The sequence below is a fragment of the Phasianus colchicus genome, chromosome 2 (genome assembly GCF_987193195.1).
Source record: "Phasianus colchicus chromosome 2, bPhaCol1.hap1.1, whole genome shotgun sequence".
Taxonomy (NCBI): Eukaryota; Metazoa; Chordata; class Aves; order Galliformes; family Phasianidae; genus Phasianus; species Phasianus colchicus.
Window position 1 is genome coordinate 81,331,293 of NC_143437.1, and position 20,453 is coordinate 81,351,745.

Sequence of the window (20,453 nt, forward strand, 5' to 3'; positions counted from 1 at the left end):
TAGAAGCCTTGTTAATAGTAATTTCGTAAAAGCTTTTTCATGTGACAGTCACTATGTTAAAACACTTGATGGGCCAGAAAAAAAGAAAACCGATGAACCTAGAATGATGCATATAACATATTGTATCTTTTTTATATATATTTATATATTTTTATATTGTCCAATCTCATTAAAATAGTGACATGTAAGTAAAGACAAGTGACCAAAGCCTAGTAATGCAAGAACATGAAATGCAGCAATAGCTCATGAAGGATGCATCAATCTGAGTTCCTCTCTTTGCCGAGGAAGTACTTCCAGTGGTCATGGACTGACCGAGAGAGATTCCTAATTATAAAAAGAGGCCTCACAGATAATCATAATGGGTTGTTTTATGTGTCATGGCTTTTCCAATACAATGTCCCTACTATGAGCTTATTGCATGCTTTAAAATTTTACAGCACCAGTTACAAAATTTGATGGGAACAGATAAAAGGGTGAGCATGGAAACCTTACTAAAACATCCCAAAGCCTTGATATGACTTGAGAGCAGCCGTAAGGAGAAAGATTTGGGAGTGTTGGTTGATGAAAGATTTAACATGAGCTGGCAATGTGCACTTGCAGCTCAGAAGGCCAACTCTATTCTGGGTTGCTTCAAGAGAAGTGTGACCAGCAGGTCGAGGGAGGTGATTCTGCCCTTCTAATCTGCTCTCATGAGACCCCACCTGAAACACTGCATTCAGTTCTGGGGCCTCCAACACAAGAAGGACATAGAGCTGTTGGAGCAGATCCAGAGGAGGGCCAGGAAGGTGATCAGAGGGCTGGAGCACCTCCTCTACAAGGACAGGCTGAGAGATTGGGGGCTTTTCAGCCTGGAGAAGAGAAGGCTCTGGGGTTACCTTCGAGCAGCCTTTCAGTATCTGAAGGGGACCTAGAGGAAAGCTGGGTAGGGACATTTTACAAGAGCATGTAGTGACAGGACAAAGAGAAATGGTTTTAAACTGAAAGAGGGTTTCCTTTTCAGGGAAGAGATTTAGACTAGATATTAGGAAGAAATCCTTTACTGTGAGGGTAGTGAGACACTGGACCAGGTTATCCTGTGAGTCTGTGAATGCCCCCTCCCTGGAGGCACTCAAGGCCAGGCTGGATGGGGTGTTGAGCAACCTGGTCTAGTGGGAGGTGTCCCTGCCATTAGTGGGAGGGGGGGAAGAACTAGATAATCTTTAAGGTCTCTTCCAACCCAACTATTCTGTAATTCATTCTATGATTCATATACCATCAGGACAATCTCTAAAGTTACAGGAATGATATCAGGATGATGTTAGGAAATCATAGAAGCATAGAATCACTTGAGTTGGAAGGGACCTTTAAAGGTCATCCAGTCCAACTCCCCTGCAATTAACATGGAAAATGTAATTAATGACCATCCCTCACTTGCTCATAGCTTATATACACACTCAAACTACTATAATTTTTGCAATTTCTCTCTTTTTCTTGCATCTTCTTCAAAATATAATGTAATAAAAAGATAGTGTCAGCTTTTTCTGCACTTAATACTTTGCCTGCATTTAATACTGATGGGTTTGGAATATCCTTTCCTTCTAAATAAATATACTAATTTCAGCCAATTCAGATTAAATGGACACTGTGATATTTTTTCACTGTCTTTATCAGAATAGAAAATGAGCAGCATTCAGTCATTTCAGAATCATCACTATATCTCCAAAATAGTATTTGCTATAAATTCACAGAAAATGCCATGAGTTTGCACTGGTTAAGAACATGCAGGAACTGCAATGGTTGTCAATTACCATGTCTGTTCCCACTGCAGAACAGAGATGCACTGACCTAGGAAAAGAGTAGCACATATCTGCCTCCAAATGTGCAGGGACAAGCAGAATATCTGAAAAATGTGGTTTATGTAGTCTTCAGCTTTATTAACACACAGAAGAAATTCACTGGCAACTGTGCAATAATATTTAGGCTACACTTAGGATGTCCTTCTAAGGTTTACTTTCTTGGTCGAGAGTTAGTATTTATGAGCTGGAGAGGCCTCTTCTAGTGGTCATTTCTCATGAATAGTTCTCTGGACAATTAATTACCCTAAATTTCAAAGTTACTCATGATAACAAAGCAATTTAATCCTGTGATGTAGTTGTTGAGCTCTATAATTTACTAAGAGCATCAAGTATGTTTTGAAGTCAACTCCATATGGTGACAATGGTACAGGTTACACTCATATATGCATACTGCAGCATACTGCAGTAAGCAATTATTCCCACTTGCTAAGAGTTTAAAATAAGTTTGAATCCAGACTTACGACAACACCCACATAGAAATAATTATTATAGAAATCATAGAAATATACCAGTCTTTTCAAGTGCTTCATCATGCTTATTGCTATCATCAGAATTCCCTTCAATTTTTTCTGCAATGATCTCCACAGCTAGTTGGCTGGGGCCTGAGAGTATCATTTAACCAATGTGGAAATGTACTTTGAATTTTAATCGCACACTTTGGCACACAATTAACACAACACACATTCTGGAGCATTATATTCCAGCATGCCACACTACAGAAATATAACAAAAATATTTTCAATGGGATCTATCCTAAATTGATATCAATTGGCTGTTTAAGGCAGTTAAAGTATAGTGTAATGATTAACACTTGCAGAAGTACAGAAAAACAAGTTTCTTTAAGGTCTTTTTCAAAGCCAGTAACATATCCAGTCTTGGTGTACGTTATGCTCATGTAGGTTTGCTTAAAAAATAAAAGACATTCATAGAGTTTAAGGCAGGCTTCTGAATATCCAAACAGAGAGGGATTCAGAGAGGAAAATAATTGTATCATTATTCACTGAGCACTTGTTGTGAAAGGTCACAGAATGGAAAAGGTCATCTCAACTGGCTACAAAAATGCTTTTAGCTTCAAACAAGGGATTAACCACTTCCCTCTACTGGTTCAAAAAGGCAAAGAACAAAATCCAGCATTAGAGCATGATGCAATAGTTAATTTGTAAAGAGGCAAACTGCAATGTTTTTGCCAGGTGGCAGTTCCTTTGCTCTCTGAATAGTCCCATTGCTACAAAATCAGAGGGATATTTCACATAGTTAAAGCAACAAAATCTGGCCTCACATGCGTTGAACTTCCAATGACCTCTTCGACACATTAACCTCAGAAGTCATGAATTTTCAATATTTTTATCTTAAAAAGATGCAAAATCTTTATTGAAAAATAATTTTAGGATTGAATTTGGAATTAAATCTCCAAATATAGAGCAATCGATACCGTAATAAGAGAGATGATGGATGTTATCATATTTTTTTAATAGTCTCATTGAAAGGAACAGCACTATTTATTGATAAAGCCCAGTTCATTTTGTATCAGATTGCCAAAATCTGCAAACTGGATTTTTGGAGACTATTCTGGAGACATACAGTCTTCTTAGGTTACCTGAATTCGTCCTCTGAAAAATGATATGATGTTGTTTTTAAGCCTATTAAAAATTGTTTTGATGTCATCCATTGAATTATATCACCTGAACATCTCTAGAGCAATTTGGGAGGGCAGGAAACTCTGTTCTGTACTTCCCACAAAAACCTGAGTAGATTTGCAGAAACAAGATCTCAGCTTTGAAATAAATAAATAAATAAATAAATAAATAAATAAATAAATAAATAAATAAGCCTAATCATCATCATTAACAACAACAAAAAAAAAACAAGCAATATAAGATACTCTTGAGTTCTGAATACACTAAAAATAATGGTGCTTAATATATTGAGTACTGGCAGAATTTGCTTTCAGCAATGTCTTTTCTTTTCTGGTCAGAGACCAGATCTCTCTGCTTGGATGCCAGACAGGTTATGATTAATCGTCACCTACTAGTAAAAATAATTGGCAGGATATCTTCAGGAAATTCTTGGGATAGATGATGCTGATTTTTGCAGATGTTGTTGTCACTCCAGCCAAAAGGTCTTTGGGTTTTCAAATATATGACACTCTCTGGATGGAAACTGTCTTAATTGTCCTTGCTGGCAAAACATGTTGGTGATTTTGCTTCCTGTTGTAATTGTTTTTCAAGATGTGAAACTACTTGGTATTTTTAGAAGCAAGAAAATGAAATAGGTTTGTCTACCAAGATCCTTTTCAGAGATAAACACAGATGAGTGTGAAAATTGATTTTTATTGCTGTAGAAAAACAGGAAGACAGGATTGCACGGCAACGGTACACAGAAAATTAAGAAGTTAGACAAACATGTAATATTCTTTAGGCACTGAAGTGAAATTTAAGAAAAAGAACTTTTTTTAAGAAGTAACAACTTTTACTCTACTGATCTTTTTTTTTTTTCTTCCAACAATGGCTACGTTAGACATTGGCTTCAGTTCTAAGCAGTGCACTAAAGCTGATCTGTGCGTACAAACTCAGGTTTTCCTACTCATCAGCTGAGCCTTACCCCAGAGACAAGATCAAAAGAGACTAATTGTCTTGAACCTTTCTCTTCATCTCTATTTTTCATTTGCAATGTACTGGAATCATATGAGTAAGCAAATTATTTTAATGTGAAATGAAAGAGCTTCCTGGAAATATGGACATTTCTTTGGAATACAAGTTAATTTAACAGAGCCAAAGCGTGTCTGTTTAGACAAGCAGCTCACCAGCATGTAACCTTATATTTTCCGGTTGAAAGAAAATAGTAGGAATTGATATTACTTATGATAAATTACAGTAGAATTTAAAACATGCATATAAAATAACACATGGTGTTATTTATATGATGTATAAAATCTATATAATAATGAAATAATATAAATGAAGTGTAACAGCATAAAACAAATAAGTAATATTTCATGTATTTTCAGTGCCATGGAAAATAAGCACTGTTAACAATCTCAGGTGCAGCGTGGAGCCAAGAGCAGGACTTGATCCTTGTGGGTCACTTCCAACTCAGGATACTCTATGTATGATTCTATGATTTCAGGTTGTGGCCCAGGCTTCCATATGCATCAACAAAAAATAAGAAGAGAAGTGGAATGGGGAAACACAAAACAAACCTTCTGTAAAAAGGCTGATAAACATTTGAAAGCTGGTTCAGCATTTGAAGTGTTTCTTCATTCCATTCTAAATAAAAATGATTACCTTAAGATTTCTTGCTTTAACCACAGGAAACACGCACTGTTTCTAAACCAGGGAGGAGACTATCCCAAGTTTTCTCTATATATGAATACCCCAAGCAGCACCAGCCTTTCTTCACAGGCAACTTAGTCTATCTTTCTACACCTTGAGTAAAACCCTTTACCATACAATATAGTCATATGTTGCTCCCAAACAAAAGGAAATGAAATTGGAAACAAGTCCAAGTCACTCTTTAGCAAAGCTAACCAAATACAAATTTGGCATCTGTATGTAAAAAAAAAAAATCTGAAATATAAAAGCAAGGAATATTTTCTAAAAGTCAGTACTGGATGTGATTTTTTTTTGACAGAAGTATAAAATATTCCTTCATAAAGATCCAGAACGAGGAAGATGGGTCAGATTTTTGTTCTAACATTTTAAATCAAGGTTTCTAATAAGAAACTAACTTCATTCTCAAGCATGGATCAAGTGATATTATTCATTAAGATGCCCATGAGCTAAAAGTATATGCTCACTGCTACTGTGTAAAAGTAGCACATTTTCAAGCCATGACAAATGTGTAATAAATAATGTCATTTTACCTTTTGTTATAAGAGAGCCAAAATACTTCTCAGTGGGCTAAGAATCACAGTAGCTCAACAATGGGTCCAGAGGAGGACCACTAAGATGATCAGAGGGCTGGAGCACCCCTTTGTGAGGAAAGGCTGAGGGAACTGGGCTTGTTTAGCTTGGAGAAGAGAAGGCTCCAGGGAGAACTCATCGTGGCCTTCCAATACTTGAAGAGAGTGTAAAAACAGAAAGGGGAAAGACTTTATGAGGGTGGATAGTGATAGGACAAGGGGAAATGGTTTTAAACTGAGACAAGGGAGATTTAGGTTAGATATTAGGAGGCAGTTTTTCACTCAGAGGGTGGTGACGCACTGGAACAGGTTGCCCAAGGAGGCTGTGGATGCCCCATCCCTGAAGGCATTCAAGGCCAGGCTGGATGTGGCTCTGGGCAGCCTGGTCTGGTGGTTGGCGACCCTGCACATAGCAGGGGGGTTGAAACTCGATGATCATTGTGGTCCTTTTCAACCCAGGCCATTCTATGATTCGGTGACTCTAAATACTGAAATTTAAATTTTTGATTCAGTCCAGATAGGAATAATGACATCAAATGTTCCCACATTTCTCCTTTGTAGAGTTAGCACTTGAGGTTCATAGCACTCTAGAGTACACACTCTTTCTGTGGACCAAATAAGTCCTCAGCAAACATCTTTATATTACTAACAGCTGGCTCAATAAATCTTAAGAAACCAAGGGCCTCCTGCAAGCTAAGATTAGTTTCAATTACCAGCCTTTCATGGATTTATACTTCATTAACCTTCTCCAATAATTGATCCTAAAATTATTGATATGCATCTGCCAGAAGGAAGAAAGCAACAATGATTCAGCCTGAGCTTCATTTGGCTTTAAGACAGGCCGATAGAAAGACATTTACAATCCTATCTTTGGCGCTGTTCACCAGCCCAGTTTATATCCAACGAAGGACACAAACCACAAGTAACACATGCAACTCCTTTCCATAAATCCTCACTTGCTCTGCCCAGTAACTGCTTCATGCCAAAGAAATTATGCCCTACAAACACTGGGAAAGCAGTGTTGGCCAGTCACTCTACTACGTCTAAGGCTTTCCCCTGCACGGTAGCAGACCTTCCTGAAAAGGGCTGCTGCTGCTGTGGAGAAAAAAACAGTGAAGACTTCTGGAGGGAAAGACAGCAGGACGGATGGTGAGACACACGCCTGATAAATAACCATGCTCATTAAGTCAGACTGTAAAAGATGGGCAAAGTTACAAGCAGGAAAAACACAAAATAACTGCAGGCATGGCAAGACGTGCAGTGAGAGAGGACTAAATAATTCAGGAGAAGTTAGTCAGAAGACAAGTATGAGATTGCAGATAGAGGTATGCAAACTAGCAAAAGACAAGAAGGCCTGGTGGATGCCTCCTATTTACCCTTCCTTATAAAAATGAGATCAAAAGACAATTTATATCTGATAAGAAACAACAAAACATGCAATTAACCTCTAAAATTCACTGCCATAGGATGTAAAAGAATAACGAGAGAAAATTAATTAGACTGGATGTTTCAACATGGACTACTGGAATTAGGTTTTCAAAAATTCCCATATAAGTGTGTGATTGAGCAACAAGTATGAACAACCTGCTCAGGGGATACTGGCAGCAGCTCACATGTAGAAAAATACTAATCTGGGCTTCTGCCTTGCCCAGGCCAGCAGGGAGGCAGTGCTCTCTCTGTGCACTGGGCTCTCACAACAAGGCAGGAAGAAATGTACAGGACCCACCCTTGCATGTTCCCAGGTTGCATTTAAAGCAAAGGCAGTGCAGCAATACAGGAGTGGAAAGGCCAAAAACCACGGGAACAGAAACTGAGGGTGAAAGTAGACAGACAAAATAAATTGGGAATGGGTAAGGAAAATTAAGAGGTAAAGTTGCTGAAAACATCAGGGGAGATAAGTGTTCTCTGGGGGAGAGGAAAAGTCTGTAGGTAGAGAGAAAGGGATATGGGAATCTATTCTCCATTTTGCTGAGAGGGAAGCAGGACATGCCCAGGATCTAGCTGAACTATCTAGTGCAGGTGCTGAAGGTAGGAAGATGGCCCCTCTGTGTCACCTGGAAGAGATGAGTTCCTTGTGCTTTCTGAGTCTTCCAGAGGCATGCACCTCTCCCTTCTGACTGATCACAGCTTGCATTCCTAACCTACACAGCCATCCCGAATGGCTGCACAGGCAGAGTGAACACCTCCAGGGACTTCTCTGTTTCCATAAATACAGAATTTACTGCATTTTACAGCCACTTTATCTCCAGCAACCAAGCTGCCTGTACTGGTGGGTGGGAAGCCCATGAAGGACTATGGTGCTAGCAAGACTGTTTTTGGAGAATACAAGTGCTATAATCCTGAGGAGAAGCAGGACCGAGCACAGTACTAGCTCCAGCTTTCTCAAATTCCCCCATTTGGCTGGAAGGGGTTGTTGACTAGTTCAGGACCGTATCTGATGGCCTTTGTGACCTGCCACTTTGTTTGAGGTAAGTGCAATCCCTTGGGCACATCTGAAATGAAGCAGTCCCCAGTGGGTCTCAGGAGCAGGCTGAGGTGGCAGAGGTGGGCCTGGGTCATGTGGCCCTTCTATCCACATGGCTGCTCTCCGGGCTGTCACAGACCCCAGGACATGGTGGCATGAGTTGCCTCTTTCTGAGAACAGATGGCTCTGCCAGGCAGTAATAAGCACTTACACCGTTTTGGAACTGATGTGTTGAATTAACATAGATCTAGTGGACATGTTCCCTAGATCTCCTGTAGACAGCACTGTCATTTCCCAGTGGGAATGTAAAATCCTCACTTTGGAGAGTTTATGCAAAATCTTAAAGGCAAAAAAAGTATAATAAGAGACTTCATGTTCTAGCATCCTGGTGCTGAGGGGTGGGGAGGTAGGAGAGGAAATTAACATGTGCAGGACATGCCCAATTTACTTTCTAGAATTATGCAAATATTTCTACATAACTGTATTAAACTCTTACACAATGAAACAATGTTGTTACATTGTAAAATTCTTCCTAATTGCTCTACTTAACACAGCAGCTGTAAAAAGGAGAAATTTAAAACCTGTATTTTTTCCTCCTGTACACAAGTTCTTTTATTTTTTTTTCAGCAGCAATTTGAGGGCAACCATGCAAGGCACAATCATTAAAGAGATTGTTGTAATTCCCACTGGACTATTGTGCCCATCAGGCTTCCAGTCCCTTAGCAGTGCTGGTGGCAACACACAGCTCTCCACAAGGACATAGAAGAATGGAAACATCTGTGGAAACCAACATTCTTCAAGCCTTCTAATCGCTTACAAGCTTACTGCAAGGCTGGATGAGGACATCCGGCAAACAGTTTGACTACTCTGAATGTAAAACTGGGCAAAACTTTCATTTGTAAGCCTGTATCTACAGTCTTCTTTTAGCTCACACTGGCTCATGCACTGATGACCTGAATAGAAATAGATCAGTCTTCACAAAAAGCAGCAATAAAGCCAAAACATTAAGCAGGTAAAAAGTAATAATAATAATGATAATGCAACTCAAACTAAAAGCACCAAAGAGGCTGAAAGTCATATAGCAAACGTAAGACAGAAGCACACTGACCACTACTGTATGGTGCAGGGTGAATATAAAAGAAACACAAGAGCGCACAAAGGCTTGTCACTAAAATTCCCCTATTCCATATTGCTTTAAAACCATTCTAGAAAGATTCCTTCAGTAAATGCCAAGCAGATAATCCCCCTTAGACTTCACATTTTGTCATTAGCGTTCAGATTGCGGGGATGGGATATCATGTGAGAAAGGCTGATTTCAGCAAACACCTGCAGGAGTAGTTAATTGTGGCTCAGATGAACCAACAGTTGTCTGATGTACCATGCCAAGGGATTAACATTGACATTTATGTTCATACGCTGCTTCAGCAGCCCTAAATAAGTATCAGCTTGTTGGTATGAGGGCTGCTCTGAAAGTAATGCTGCCTATTATATTATGTTGGTGCATGGCTTCAGAGGAGGATGTTGGTGGTATGGCAGTAGAGGTTCAGTCTTCCCACCAATAACATTTTATTGCCATGTGAGAGATGACAGCAGAGAGGCAGACACCCAACATGGCATCTGACACGGAAGTGCGTACAAAGCAAACATGTGGAATTTAATTCCTCCATGCATAAAAAATGGCACCCACTGATTTTCACTGACACTTGCTGAACTTTTGTGGAGACCAAACGTGGATGTGTGCACAGTGAAGCTGTGGGCAGTGTGTTTCAGCAGCGGTGACAGTGATATGAAAGACAAGCCACATCTAGATGGCCAGATTTTTATGAGCGTGGCATGCAGGCTCTTTTTCGCCACTGGCAAAAATGCATAGCTAGTGGTGGTGACTGTAGAAAAATAGTGTTTGTAGCTGAGAATTTGTTCTACCTAATAGTATTTTGGTGCTTTTTATAAACAACTGTTGTTTTTTCTATATAAATGAATAGGAGGCATTACTTTTGGAACATCCTGTTGTAAGAGATTATTCTTCTACATCATTGTCTCAAAGCTTGCTGGGGACACAGATGGACAAGTCCAAGCAAGTCCTGGGCAAGGGTTGTGAAATCCTTTGTCTGAGGGACACAGATGGACAAGGCCAGGGACAACAAGAAAGAGATAAGCCGCAGCTTAATGGCCAGGAAGCAGTCTTTTGTGTGGGCTTATCTCAAGGAAGATGGCCATCTCAGGAGGTGATGCACATGACTCTTACTCAAACACCCAGGAATGCCATGATGGCAGAAGCAAAAGGATAAAAAGGGGTTTAGGTTTTCTGGCAACAGATTCCTCATGAAGAAGAGGTTTCCGACGTGAGAAGCCTCATGACCTGCCTCTCTCCCTCCCGGACTTGCTCTGCACTCTACCAGCATGCTAAAGAAGAACAAAGGTATCTGCCATCAGATTCCTCACTGCATGCTGATGGACTCTCCTGGGCCTGCTACCAGAGTCCTGCTGCTTCCTCCTGGACTTATCCTGCGGCTTCTTCCTGCTACCTGCTTGCTGCCCAAGGCCAACCATGCTGCTGCTGCCCTCCCCCCTGTGCTTTTGCTTCAGCCTTCAAAACGTCGTGCAATGAGATCCAATTTGCTGCAGGATCCTGGTGGTGATTATCCTTGCTTCACACAATTCTTGCTTATTTCCTATCTTTTCTATCGCCCTCCTTTCCTTCCCTGTCACTCTAATTCATAATAGTCGCCATCCTCCCCTTCCCCGTTTCCCTGGTTAGGATTTATAATAAACTGGTCGCACCAACATTTGAACCGTTGTTTCTTAATCTCATGCTGGGTATACAGATATTAAAAAGAACCTCCTTTCCCTCCTAAATTGGAGCAAGACACCTGTATAACATAGAGGATGTTTTTGAAATATGGTGATATTGCAAGCTAGTGATTTCACCAAGAAATTGTATGTATACTAAGGACAGAGTACTGGGCAGGAGCAGAAGTACAAAATAGCTAATGTCTACTTTAATAGGATGCTATTATGAACCTCTATGGAAATGTTATGAAATGATTCCAATTTCTGCCTGGAGAGCATAACTCACTGTTACAAAAGCAAAACGTTTATAGCCACCGAAGGAGCAATTCTTCTCAAAGAGAAGTCAAGGGAAGGAGCTGACAATGATCACAGATGGGAGTTGCAAAGAATGTCACGCTACCAAAGCAGCTGATGTGTAGCATGATAGCTGGAAAGATACCAAGAAAAATGAGTATTTCCTTGCATGTCAGTTATGTTCTGACATATTATTCTCTCACTTTGTTAGAAATGTGTTTTTTAGATGCAACGAATGATGGAATTTGAAAACAAATCAGCTACTTTACTGTTTTTGAGACTCCATATGCTGAGGTAGCAGATAAGTGGCTTTGGTAGAATCATGTCTGCCTCTTAACTTTTCAGACCCATGCTTATATTAACAATTACTTAATTTTGGATTGGAGGAACACTTACACATATCTAAGGTAATCTGAGCAATTTGTCTATTGATATGATGAGAGCTCAGCTTAGTAAGGTAGCACATGAATACCTTAAATCAAATAAAGAAAAGTAGTGAAAGTATATTTATAGACTGGGCATCTCTAGTAGCAACTAGTCAGTCCCTGAAAAATACCAACAAAATTGAAGATAACAAGTCTAAAACAAGGAAATGTTATCTGCTTCTTGGACTGTTAGTTGCTTAACTCTTACTGTAGTTAGTTGCTTAACTTATTGTAATTTTCCAAGTCATTGGAACCTTATGACTCACAAGAGGCACTGGAAGTTCTATAATATGTATTTATAACACACAATATTTTATAACACATAATATATAACAATAATTCAGAATTCTTATATACATAGATTTTGTGAGATTCAAAACGAGAGATCATAAATCATTTGAAAGCTCCACAAATAATTTACAGAATCTGAATGAATGTATACAGACTAGTGTAGCGTGTTAATTATGTGATATTGATCTCAGGAAACTTTCCCAGTAAAAATGAATGAATTAGGAATCATTGAATATTCTAGTGCAGGTACTGACTTATATCAGTCTTATTTGGAATGGACACAACCACCTAATACTTGGGAAAATATTTTCAATAGCCTTCTAAGGAATTAATTCTAACATCACCAATACTTTCTTTATAGTAAGAGGTCTCTGGCTTTCAACAGACAAGCTTTATCATAATGTTGTATTTCTTTTGTGATTCACTGCTGTCCTTCACAATCTTGTTCTCTAACTCACTTCATTCATTCTGGAGCAGATATCTTCTAATTTGCACTACCAGAATCCCCTTTTTACAAACGTCTGTTCTTTGGACAAGACAAATTAAAGCTTCTTCCATAGAAGATGAGTAAAGTTGACACAACCAGGTGACAGGGTAAACCACTGTCTCTTTCTGGACTAATTAAGAGTTACTTATTGATGTTTGGGTAACTTCAATAAGGTTGAGAGACAGTAGATTCCTGCTCCAAATCTGCCCAAATAAACATTTAGCTATGCTTTATCCAGAATCCAGAAACTGGATTATTAGCTGCTCTAGATGACTAGAAAAGGTCCTTCTTATTTTGATGATAAAAAGATCCAGCTTGAATACAAAGTAGTTTTCCTTAGGGAAGAGGAATTGATATAAATAATTTTGATTTCAGTTAATCAATATTTTTCAATGAAAAATCATTTCATAAAGAAGAATAAACTCACTAGTCTTACTGACTTCTTTCACAGAATCACAGAATCACAGAATTGCCAGGGTTGGAAGGGACCTCAAGGATCATGAATCTCCAACCCCCCTGCCACATGCAGGGCCACCACCATTCCACCTAATGCTAGACCAGACTGCCCAGGGCCCCATCCAATCTGGCTTTGAACACCTCCAGGGACGGGGCATCCACAACCTCCCTGGGCAGCCTGTTCCAGTACCTCACCACTCTCTCCGTAAAGAATTTCCCCCTGACATCCAACCTAAATCTCCCTTCCCTCAGATGGTCCCTTTGACCATCAGATACTTCAGCAGATGCACAGAATATGCTCAGCACTCATATCAAGATCTCAGTCCCCAAGACTCATGAAAACGGAATGTGTCACTACAGCTCCTCAGTGGGAAAGAAAAAAATATAAAACAGTTGAGTCAGGTTGCTCAATCCATGTCGGTCACTTCACTGCTCCAAATAATATGATAGTGATACTAGCGGTGAAATCAAGACCCATGTCAATTAACAAATATAGGCTGCTCAATTCTTTAACACATTCCAGAGGGAAATTTCAGCATGAACTCAGCAACAAGGACTGACAAATATGAGGACATTCCACTAAAAATATAAAGAGTGACTATTCATTGCACATAACTATGGCTGCTGAAAGCGTCCAAGGAATTCTCAGTTTCCAGTCTAAACACTACTTTTGTCAGCACGTTTTCTAGAATGAAGAGGGCAGGGTGTTCCTGAGATATGTTCAACGTTGGGGTGGCAGCAGATGTCAGGAGAAAACTTTGCTCCTGCTGGAACTTGGTCCGGTTGAGATTTATAATGAGATGCAATGTGAAATGTGTCTCTTTGGTCAAGCATATACTTAATTACAGACCATCACTGGGTTATTTAAAGTTCAAATTATAGTAGAAAAGTACAGTTTATATTGTTTATCATGAGCAGCACATTTACTATCTGGCTGCATTTAAACAGTATTATGTGTCTGTACACCAAGGTGACAGGCACAAAACATATCATGACATAAAGGCACTGAATTAAAATAAATTACAGTTTCAACAGGTCTTGCAACACACTAGATATGGATTTGTTTATAAAGATCTGACAGAAGTACCATATGATGGCTCGTTACCACTTTAATTAACAAAAAAGAGATCCAGTAACATCCAATTGCCACTGCTATCACTTAATGCTCTGAGACGTGGTTTGCCAGCCATGAAGTTAATGATTACAAATAATGAACTTAAGCTTCCTGTTGGGAATTCGCTCATTCTGCATCATCAACAGAATGTGAACTTGTGACATTTCCATCCTGCTATAGCTTGACAAGAAGTAAAATAGAAGCAGCTGTGGGAAAACTACTAACAGACTAACCAAAATCCATGAAACATTTTACTAGTAATTGTAGTTGTCCTAGAAAAATGTTATATTACTAGACGTGGGCTAAGTTAAAGTTTTGGAAAAGATTCTGAAATGAGAGTTTCAAAACCCAAATTTAAATTGAGAATTTGTGTGATACTGAGGCTTTGAAATTCTGTGCTCAAGTCCTGCCAGCTACATGGATGAACTTAATTTTTTTTTCCATAACACAGACACACAGCAACAGTGGAAGAGCAACTGAATTGCTACTGAAGACAGAAAAAATATTATGTACAATAAGGAACAGCTACTTTCCTCTTAAACCACATGTAATAGAGGTCATAACAGGCAGAAATCTATGAGAAAAACAGCAATTGCTAAGTAAATACTGTTATAAACTAAAAGTGTTTTCAGAACCCAGCAAAACAAGGAACATATTTGGTGCAGTTACCTTACTAAAGTAAATTTTGTGCAGAAGGTTAAAATAGTTGGGGAAAAATGTTTGATTGGAAAAACTATTCTCTTCTATGGGAGGTCCTTTCTCAGAGTATTCAGATTGCAAAATAATGAGATATGCCACAATACTGAACCACAACCAGAGCTGATCTCCTGTGAACTTCATAATTAGTGTGAAACTTCAAAAAACATGAAGGACCATCAGTACCCGACTGCTGCTTGCTACCACATATATCATGGGACTATTTCTATCTTGGTGCCTTTTGGGCCATTCTCAGAAAAAGTATTTAAAGGCTTTTTTAAAGGGCTATACAAAGTATTAACTGATCAGCTGATAACATCAGATGTATGAATGAGGTATTTCAAGGGAACTGGGCAAGACAGAGGGGAAGTTGATAGCAAGAGCACAAAGAGAAGTCTGGGAAACTCTCCAGAACAGATCTACTCATTAACTCCTTCCACATCAAATATGTAGTGAAATAACATTAGGTCTCAACAACTATCCTTACAACCTCTCTTGGTATCAGGATCCAGAGAGGAAAACCTTAGTAATTAATTATACAAATGAACATTTACTCCCATGAGTTCATAAATGACGTACACAAGATATTTAAAAATAATACCCCATTCTTTCTCCTGAAAGCAGAACTGTAAGAGGTCATAGTTAATTCATCCCTTTTTCCTACCAAAGAAAAATGGATAAATTTGCTTAGGTCTAAATGAGCTAAGTATTAATCTTAACATAGCCACAATTAATGCTCAGTTCCATAGAATTTCCATTTCTCCACTAACAGTTTCATTGCATGTTTCTGTTGTGCATTTTTTGTAACTGAATTAATGTGAAATATGGTAAAGTTGTGGTATTGTACATTGATAGTAAAGGTTGAAAACAGAAAGGAACACGCTGACATAATGTTTCATTATCCTCATTCATTGCTTTTTCTCCATATCTCCCAATACATTAACAGCCTAGTTCTACTCTGGTTCTGTTGGCTTTTTTCCATAAAAATTGTTTTCACCTTGCTTCACATATTCTCATTCAGTCCTTATTGGTTCTCCAGCTACTTTATGAACTTTTCATGTCTACCAGCTTATTCACTGCTCAACCCATCCTTCCAGTGTACATGCACTGAAGAAGGTCCCACCACAACTTTTAACCAAATCAGTGTCTTCTTCCTCTTCTTTTGATATTTAAATGATACAGTACATAATTATTACTGACCTATCTCACTAAGCTTTCAGCACTCTCTTCTTAAGTAGCTCTCCTGATATTTCTGAAATGTTTCTTTCCTAAATAATGACTACCATCCTATCTCCTACTCTGATCCACATGCTACAAAGGATTGAGCTTTGCTGCTTTATTTGGCTCTAGCTATTCTTCAAAGCTATGAAGCCCATAGTGGCTTTAGGTGGTTTCTGTAGGAGGACTGCTCTTCCAGCACTTTCTGACCTCTAGTTCCATAAAACACCCCATTCTCACATCTCTCTACTATAAAGAGTAACTTGCTCTCTATACAATTTCTAAAGCTGCTGCTGTTGTGAAGAAAGACACATTTGATGTTGGGGCAAGTGTGTGAGACCTGGCACCTAATGATCCTGGGTATGATAATGATGCATCTTCCTTATTGTCTGAACAGAACAGACAACAGAACTGAACAGAAAGTAGACAAATTAAAGGTTGTGCATTACTGAGAGGAAAGATGTTTAGAGACAAGCTGAGAAGAAGCTCAGATCCTGAAGTTCCACAATCGTTCTGTGAAAAGCATTGCCTCCATATACTTAGAAAAACAATAAACTATCAGATTAATTTGGTTAGACATTTGTGATTTCTACTTTTATTGGGAAACTCATTTCATGCAGATTATTTTTAAAAATAAGGATTTGACTGGTTGTGGGTCTATTTATCATTTATAGAAAGAATTTCTAGAGCAAAAGGGGAAAAAAGACTCTTGGAACACCTGCAGATACTATATCCTATGCAGAGAGTAGCAATGGAGGAATTGGCAGTGTTGTCAGAAGACAGATTGAAATTTGTTTCTTGGTAGGCTTTCAAATTCAATTAAAAGTATGCATTTGTAATTATAGAAATTTAAATAAAATGGACACATAACATACATGTGTATGTGCATAGTGTGTATTCCTATAAAAGATGTCTAAAGATTTGTGGCCATTAAAAGCACACAACTCCCACAGTTTTCAGAGAGATCAGCTCTCAGCCCTTTATCATTCCAATACACAGGCCAGGTGTATGACATGCATAGGAAAATGTCTTCTGGAGAACACAAGAAACACATGCTGACTGGTAATTAGGGACCTTCTGATTTTACATCTAGAGATTCTTTGGGTGGATAACAGTTGACGCACAACTATTTTGGATTTATAACTGGTGACTGTAAACTACCTGATTCCATTGGTTTTAATTTAGAAGGAAAATAGAAGGGAGGGTTTTCATTTTTATGTTAAAATAAACTAGAGCTGGGCCACTCACCTATTACACAGAACGGTTTCCTTGCAAAGCGCAGTCTTCCTTGCCATCCTCGGTATCGACAACAGCATCCAGCAGACCAGATACGAATAATAAATTCCAAACCAAAGACAACAATCATGACAAATTCCTAGAAAAGACAAATAAGAAAAATGTTTAACAGATAGCCAACATGGAAGCATTAAGAAACACCATATGTGTCTAGCAATCCATCTTTATCACCAGAAGATCCCAAAGCCAATCTTGGGATCCTGCTCCTCATCATGGTTGCTGGAAACACAGCCCCCAAATTTTCCTGGGGAAACATCCAAATCTAACATGCTAAAATCAGCTAATAAGTATCAAACACAGAATGGCTACATCCTACACATGCAATATCAACTCAAAATTCTCCAGAGAATTTTGGAAACTGAGGATCAAACCAAAGGTGGTTCACATAGCTAGAGAGATATTATCCACGCCCATGTTCTTATTTTGAAGGCCAAAAGTTATGGTAAATATTTCTTCATTGTACTCCACAATAACAGTAGATACGTGAACTGACTGAGATGATGAAGAAGCAATTAGGGAATCCATTTGTTCCCAGAAGTAAGCTAATACATGCAACTGCAATTATATACAATGAGTATGTAACTGTTTGTAAGATAGCAAATAAATATTCACAATAGGCATAATTTTTCCTGGACAAGTTTTGGGAAACATCCAGAAGTATTTCCCTCTGCCTAGACTGCATTTCTTTCACGTTGGAATCTTCTTCAATACTGTTCATCTCAATAGCAGCAACAAGTTAATGGGAAAAAAATAAAAATAAAAAAATCCATACAACAGCAAGAGTAACAGAATTTTAGCATTAAAGATTGGAGAATAATTCAGCTCTATACCTTAAGGAAATCTGAATGTCAATAATATGCAGCAATATAGTATCTACATACTGGTTCAGAATTATTAATTCTGATATTATTCTGGAATGCCATAATAAAGATACAGGTTTTGAAAAGATAAAATTTGTGTGCTAACCAAAAGGAGAAAAATACTTGAAAGAGGTTCGTAAGCAGTTCATCCAGAAGAGGATGAAAGCTGTTTTTTTATTAGGCAGCTGAATGCATTTCTACATTCAGGAGAAAGCTGTCCCTTCAGCTAAATAATTCGGGGATGAGGGCTACTGTGGAAGCAATGAGAAAACAATGCAAATAAATTAAAAAGAGGAATGTTTACAAGGGTAGGGATGATCCAATATTGTCTTTTCCTCAATAAAGTGTTTGGATGTTTTTAGACTGTAAGATCCTAAAATTCTGGAAGATCTGCAGAGATCACATATATCAACTCAGGCACTAATTTACCCTAACTAATGACAATATTAATATTTTGTCATTACAAGCTTATGATTAATGGAAGTACATTGAAATATTCTAAATTTAATTTGCTTTTGCTTCTCAATATCATAGAACAATTTGAAAACATACTACTCCATCTTAAAATGGCAGCTTGTACAGCTGCATTGCACTGGAAGATTTTTTAGGCCCTCATTAGTGTCTTCATTTCCAATTGTGTAAATCCCATACTGAATTCATAAATCACAAAAGCAAAAAGAAATCCCTTTGCTAAAATGCAGCTAAAGAAAGTGTTAATAATATTTTTGGAAGAAAAATGAGTGTGACTGTTTAAGATTTTCTTTTTATTCATCTTTAGCAAACTTCAACTTAATTCCAGTGACTGAACTGGAATTAACACAACTTTAGAAAAGATTATGTGTAAAGCTGAAAAAGTTCTCCATATAGTAGCTGTATTTCGTACCAGCAGCAGCCTACCGTGTGGTGCATTGCCTTGTATGAAATTCTGTGTGGGCCAAGAAAAAAAAGGAGAAGTAGACAAACTGAAAAAAGAAAAAGGAAGAACATGCATTTTAGTTGTCTAACTGCCACTTTTAAAGTGTGAATTGTTGAATCTCATTTACACATTTTTAGATGATGTCTCTGAATCTACAGGGGTTGATAGCATGTGTCCATGCCAGTTGACATCTGATTTTCTGAGAAGTTACACTTTGGGGTAGGGGCAACAGATACTGAAGGAGGAAAGGAAACATTCTTTGTTTCCAATAAAATCTTTTCCTTGTTAAAATCACATCCCATTTTATTTCACTGGTTTCCCTAGAAAACTTACTGTGCGTACAGATGTGTAAGAAACATCTCCCTAAGTAAGCACCCTGAGATGTCACAGGCATCCTTCAGCCTGTGCAGGCAGTGCTGTGTGTGAGAGCTGATCCACACAGGCAGAAGTGAGTCTTCCATCACATCCCAAACCCCAAGATCCCTGCTAGGCCTCCCCTGTGGAGCTGGCATGAATGGAGAGCGCTTAATGATGCACAAAGGACTATTCTATAGCTTCATTTTGGTTAAATTAGTATCATAAAACTGCCGATAAAAGTTGAAAAGCGTTAATTTTTTGGTAGTTTAATATTCTGGTTCCTATTAGTGCTATGCAGCTTTGCATTTGTCATCTTTACTACCATTAGCAATTACTATTTGCTACAACACTCAGTTACGCAAAGATGAGCAGAGTCATTGTATGCTGAAAGCATGTTTGGGAGTCTTTTTTACTGCATGGTCTCCCCTTGGAGGCAGAAATTCCATTTTTCTCTCTCCCACACGCATATATACACAAATGAAAATTCATGACAATACATTGGCTCTGAGGAAGAAAAAAAAAAAAAAGCAAAAAGCTATTTTCTTTTTCTTTTTTTTCTTTTCTTTTTTTTTTTTTTTTTTTGCAGGTGGAGGGCAAAAGTATGAGATTTTTCTTGGAAAAGTGTGGAAGAGACATCTTTGTTCACTCCACGGAAAAAAAACAGTTACAATTTCTAGCAATATTATAAACTTACGCACAGTGATACACTCTCAAAATTAAACTTTCTCTTAGTTAAGGAAATGTTATAAACAGCAGCTGTAGTTACAGTAAGTCAGCTCAAGTATATTAAACATGGCTCTGTGCGCTGGAATGATGATTTAAAAATCCTGCATCAGGCTTTCTTACACATACCAAATTTCTCTGGGTTTTAAAGTACAGTATAAGACTGACTATCAGAAAAGTCATTGAATAAGGTAGAGAGTAATATTTCAAAATGATCTTTATATCCCAGCCACCCCTACTTCCTTGAAGAAAATTGAATTTAAAAGGAAAACATCGTCATGAATGCAGGAAAAAGATTTTCCAGAAAATGTGAACACATTCAAACAGAAA

At 38.3% G+C, this 20,453-nt stretch overlaps 1 protein-coding gene across 3 annotated transcripts in view; it reads right to left on the reverse strand.

Moving 5' to 3' along the window:
• The window catches only part of KCNQ5 (potassium voltage-gated channel subfamily Q member 5), a 252,847-nt gene that overhangs the window by 50,216 nt on the left and 182,178 nt on the right, over positions 1-20,453 (reverse strand). For all 3 annotated transcript variants that reach the window (XM_090136147.1, XM_090136145.1, XM_090136146.1), the window contains exon 3: positions 17,220-17,346. In XM_090136147.1, coding sequence (XP_089992273.1) covers positions 17,220-17,346 — 127 coding nt within the window. The remainder of the gene's footprint in view (positions 1-17,219; positions 17,347-20,453) is intronic.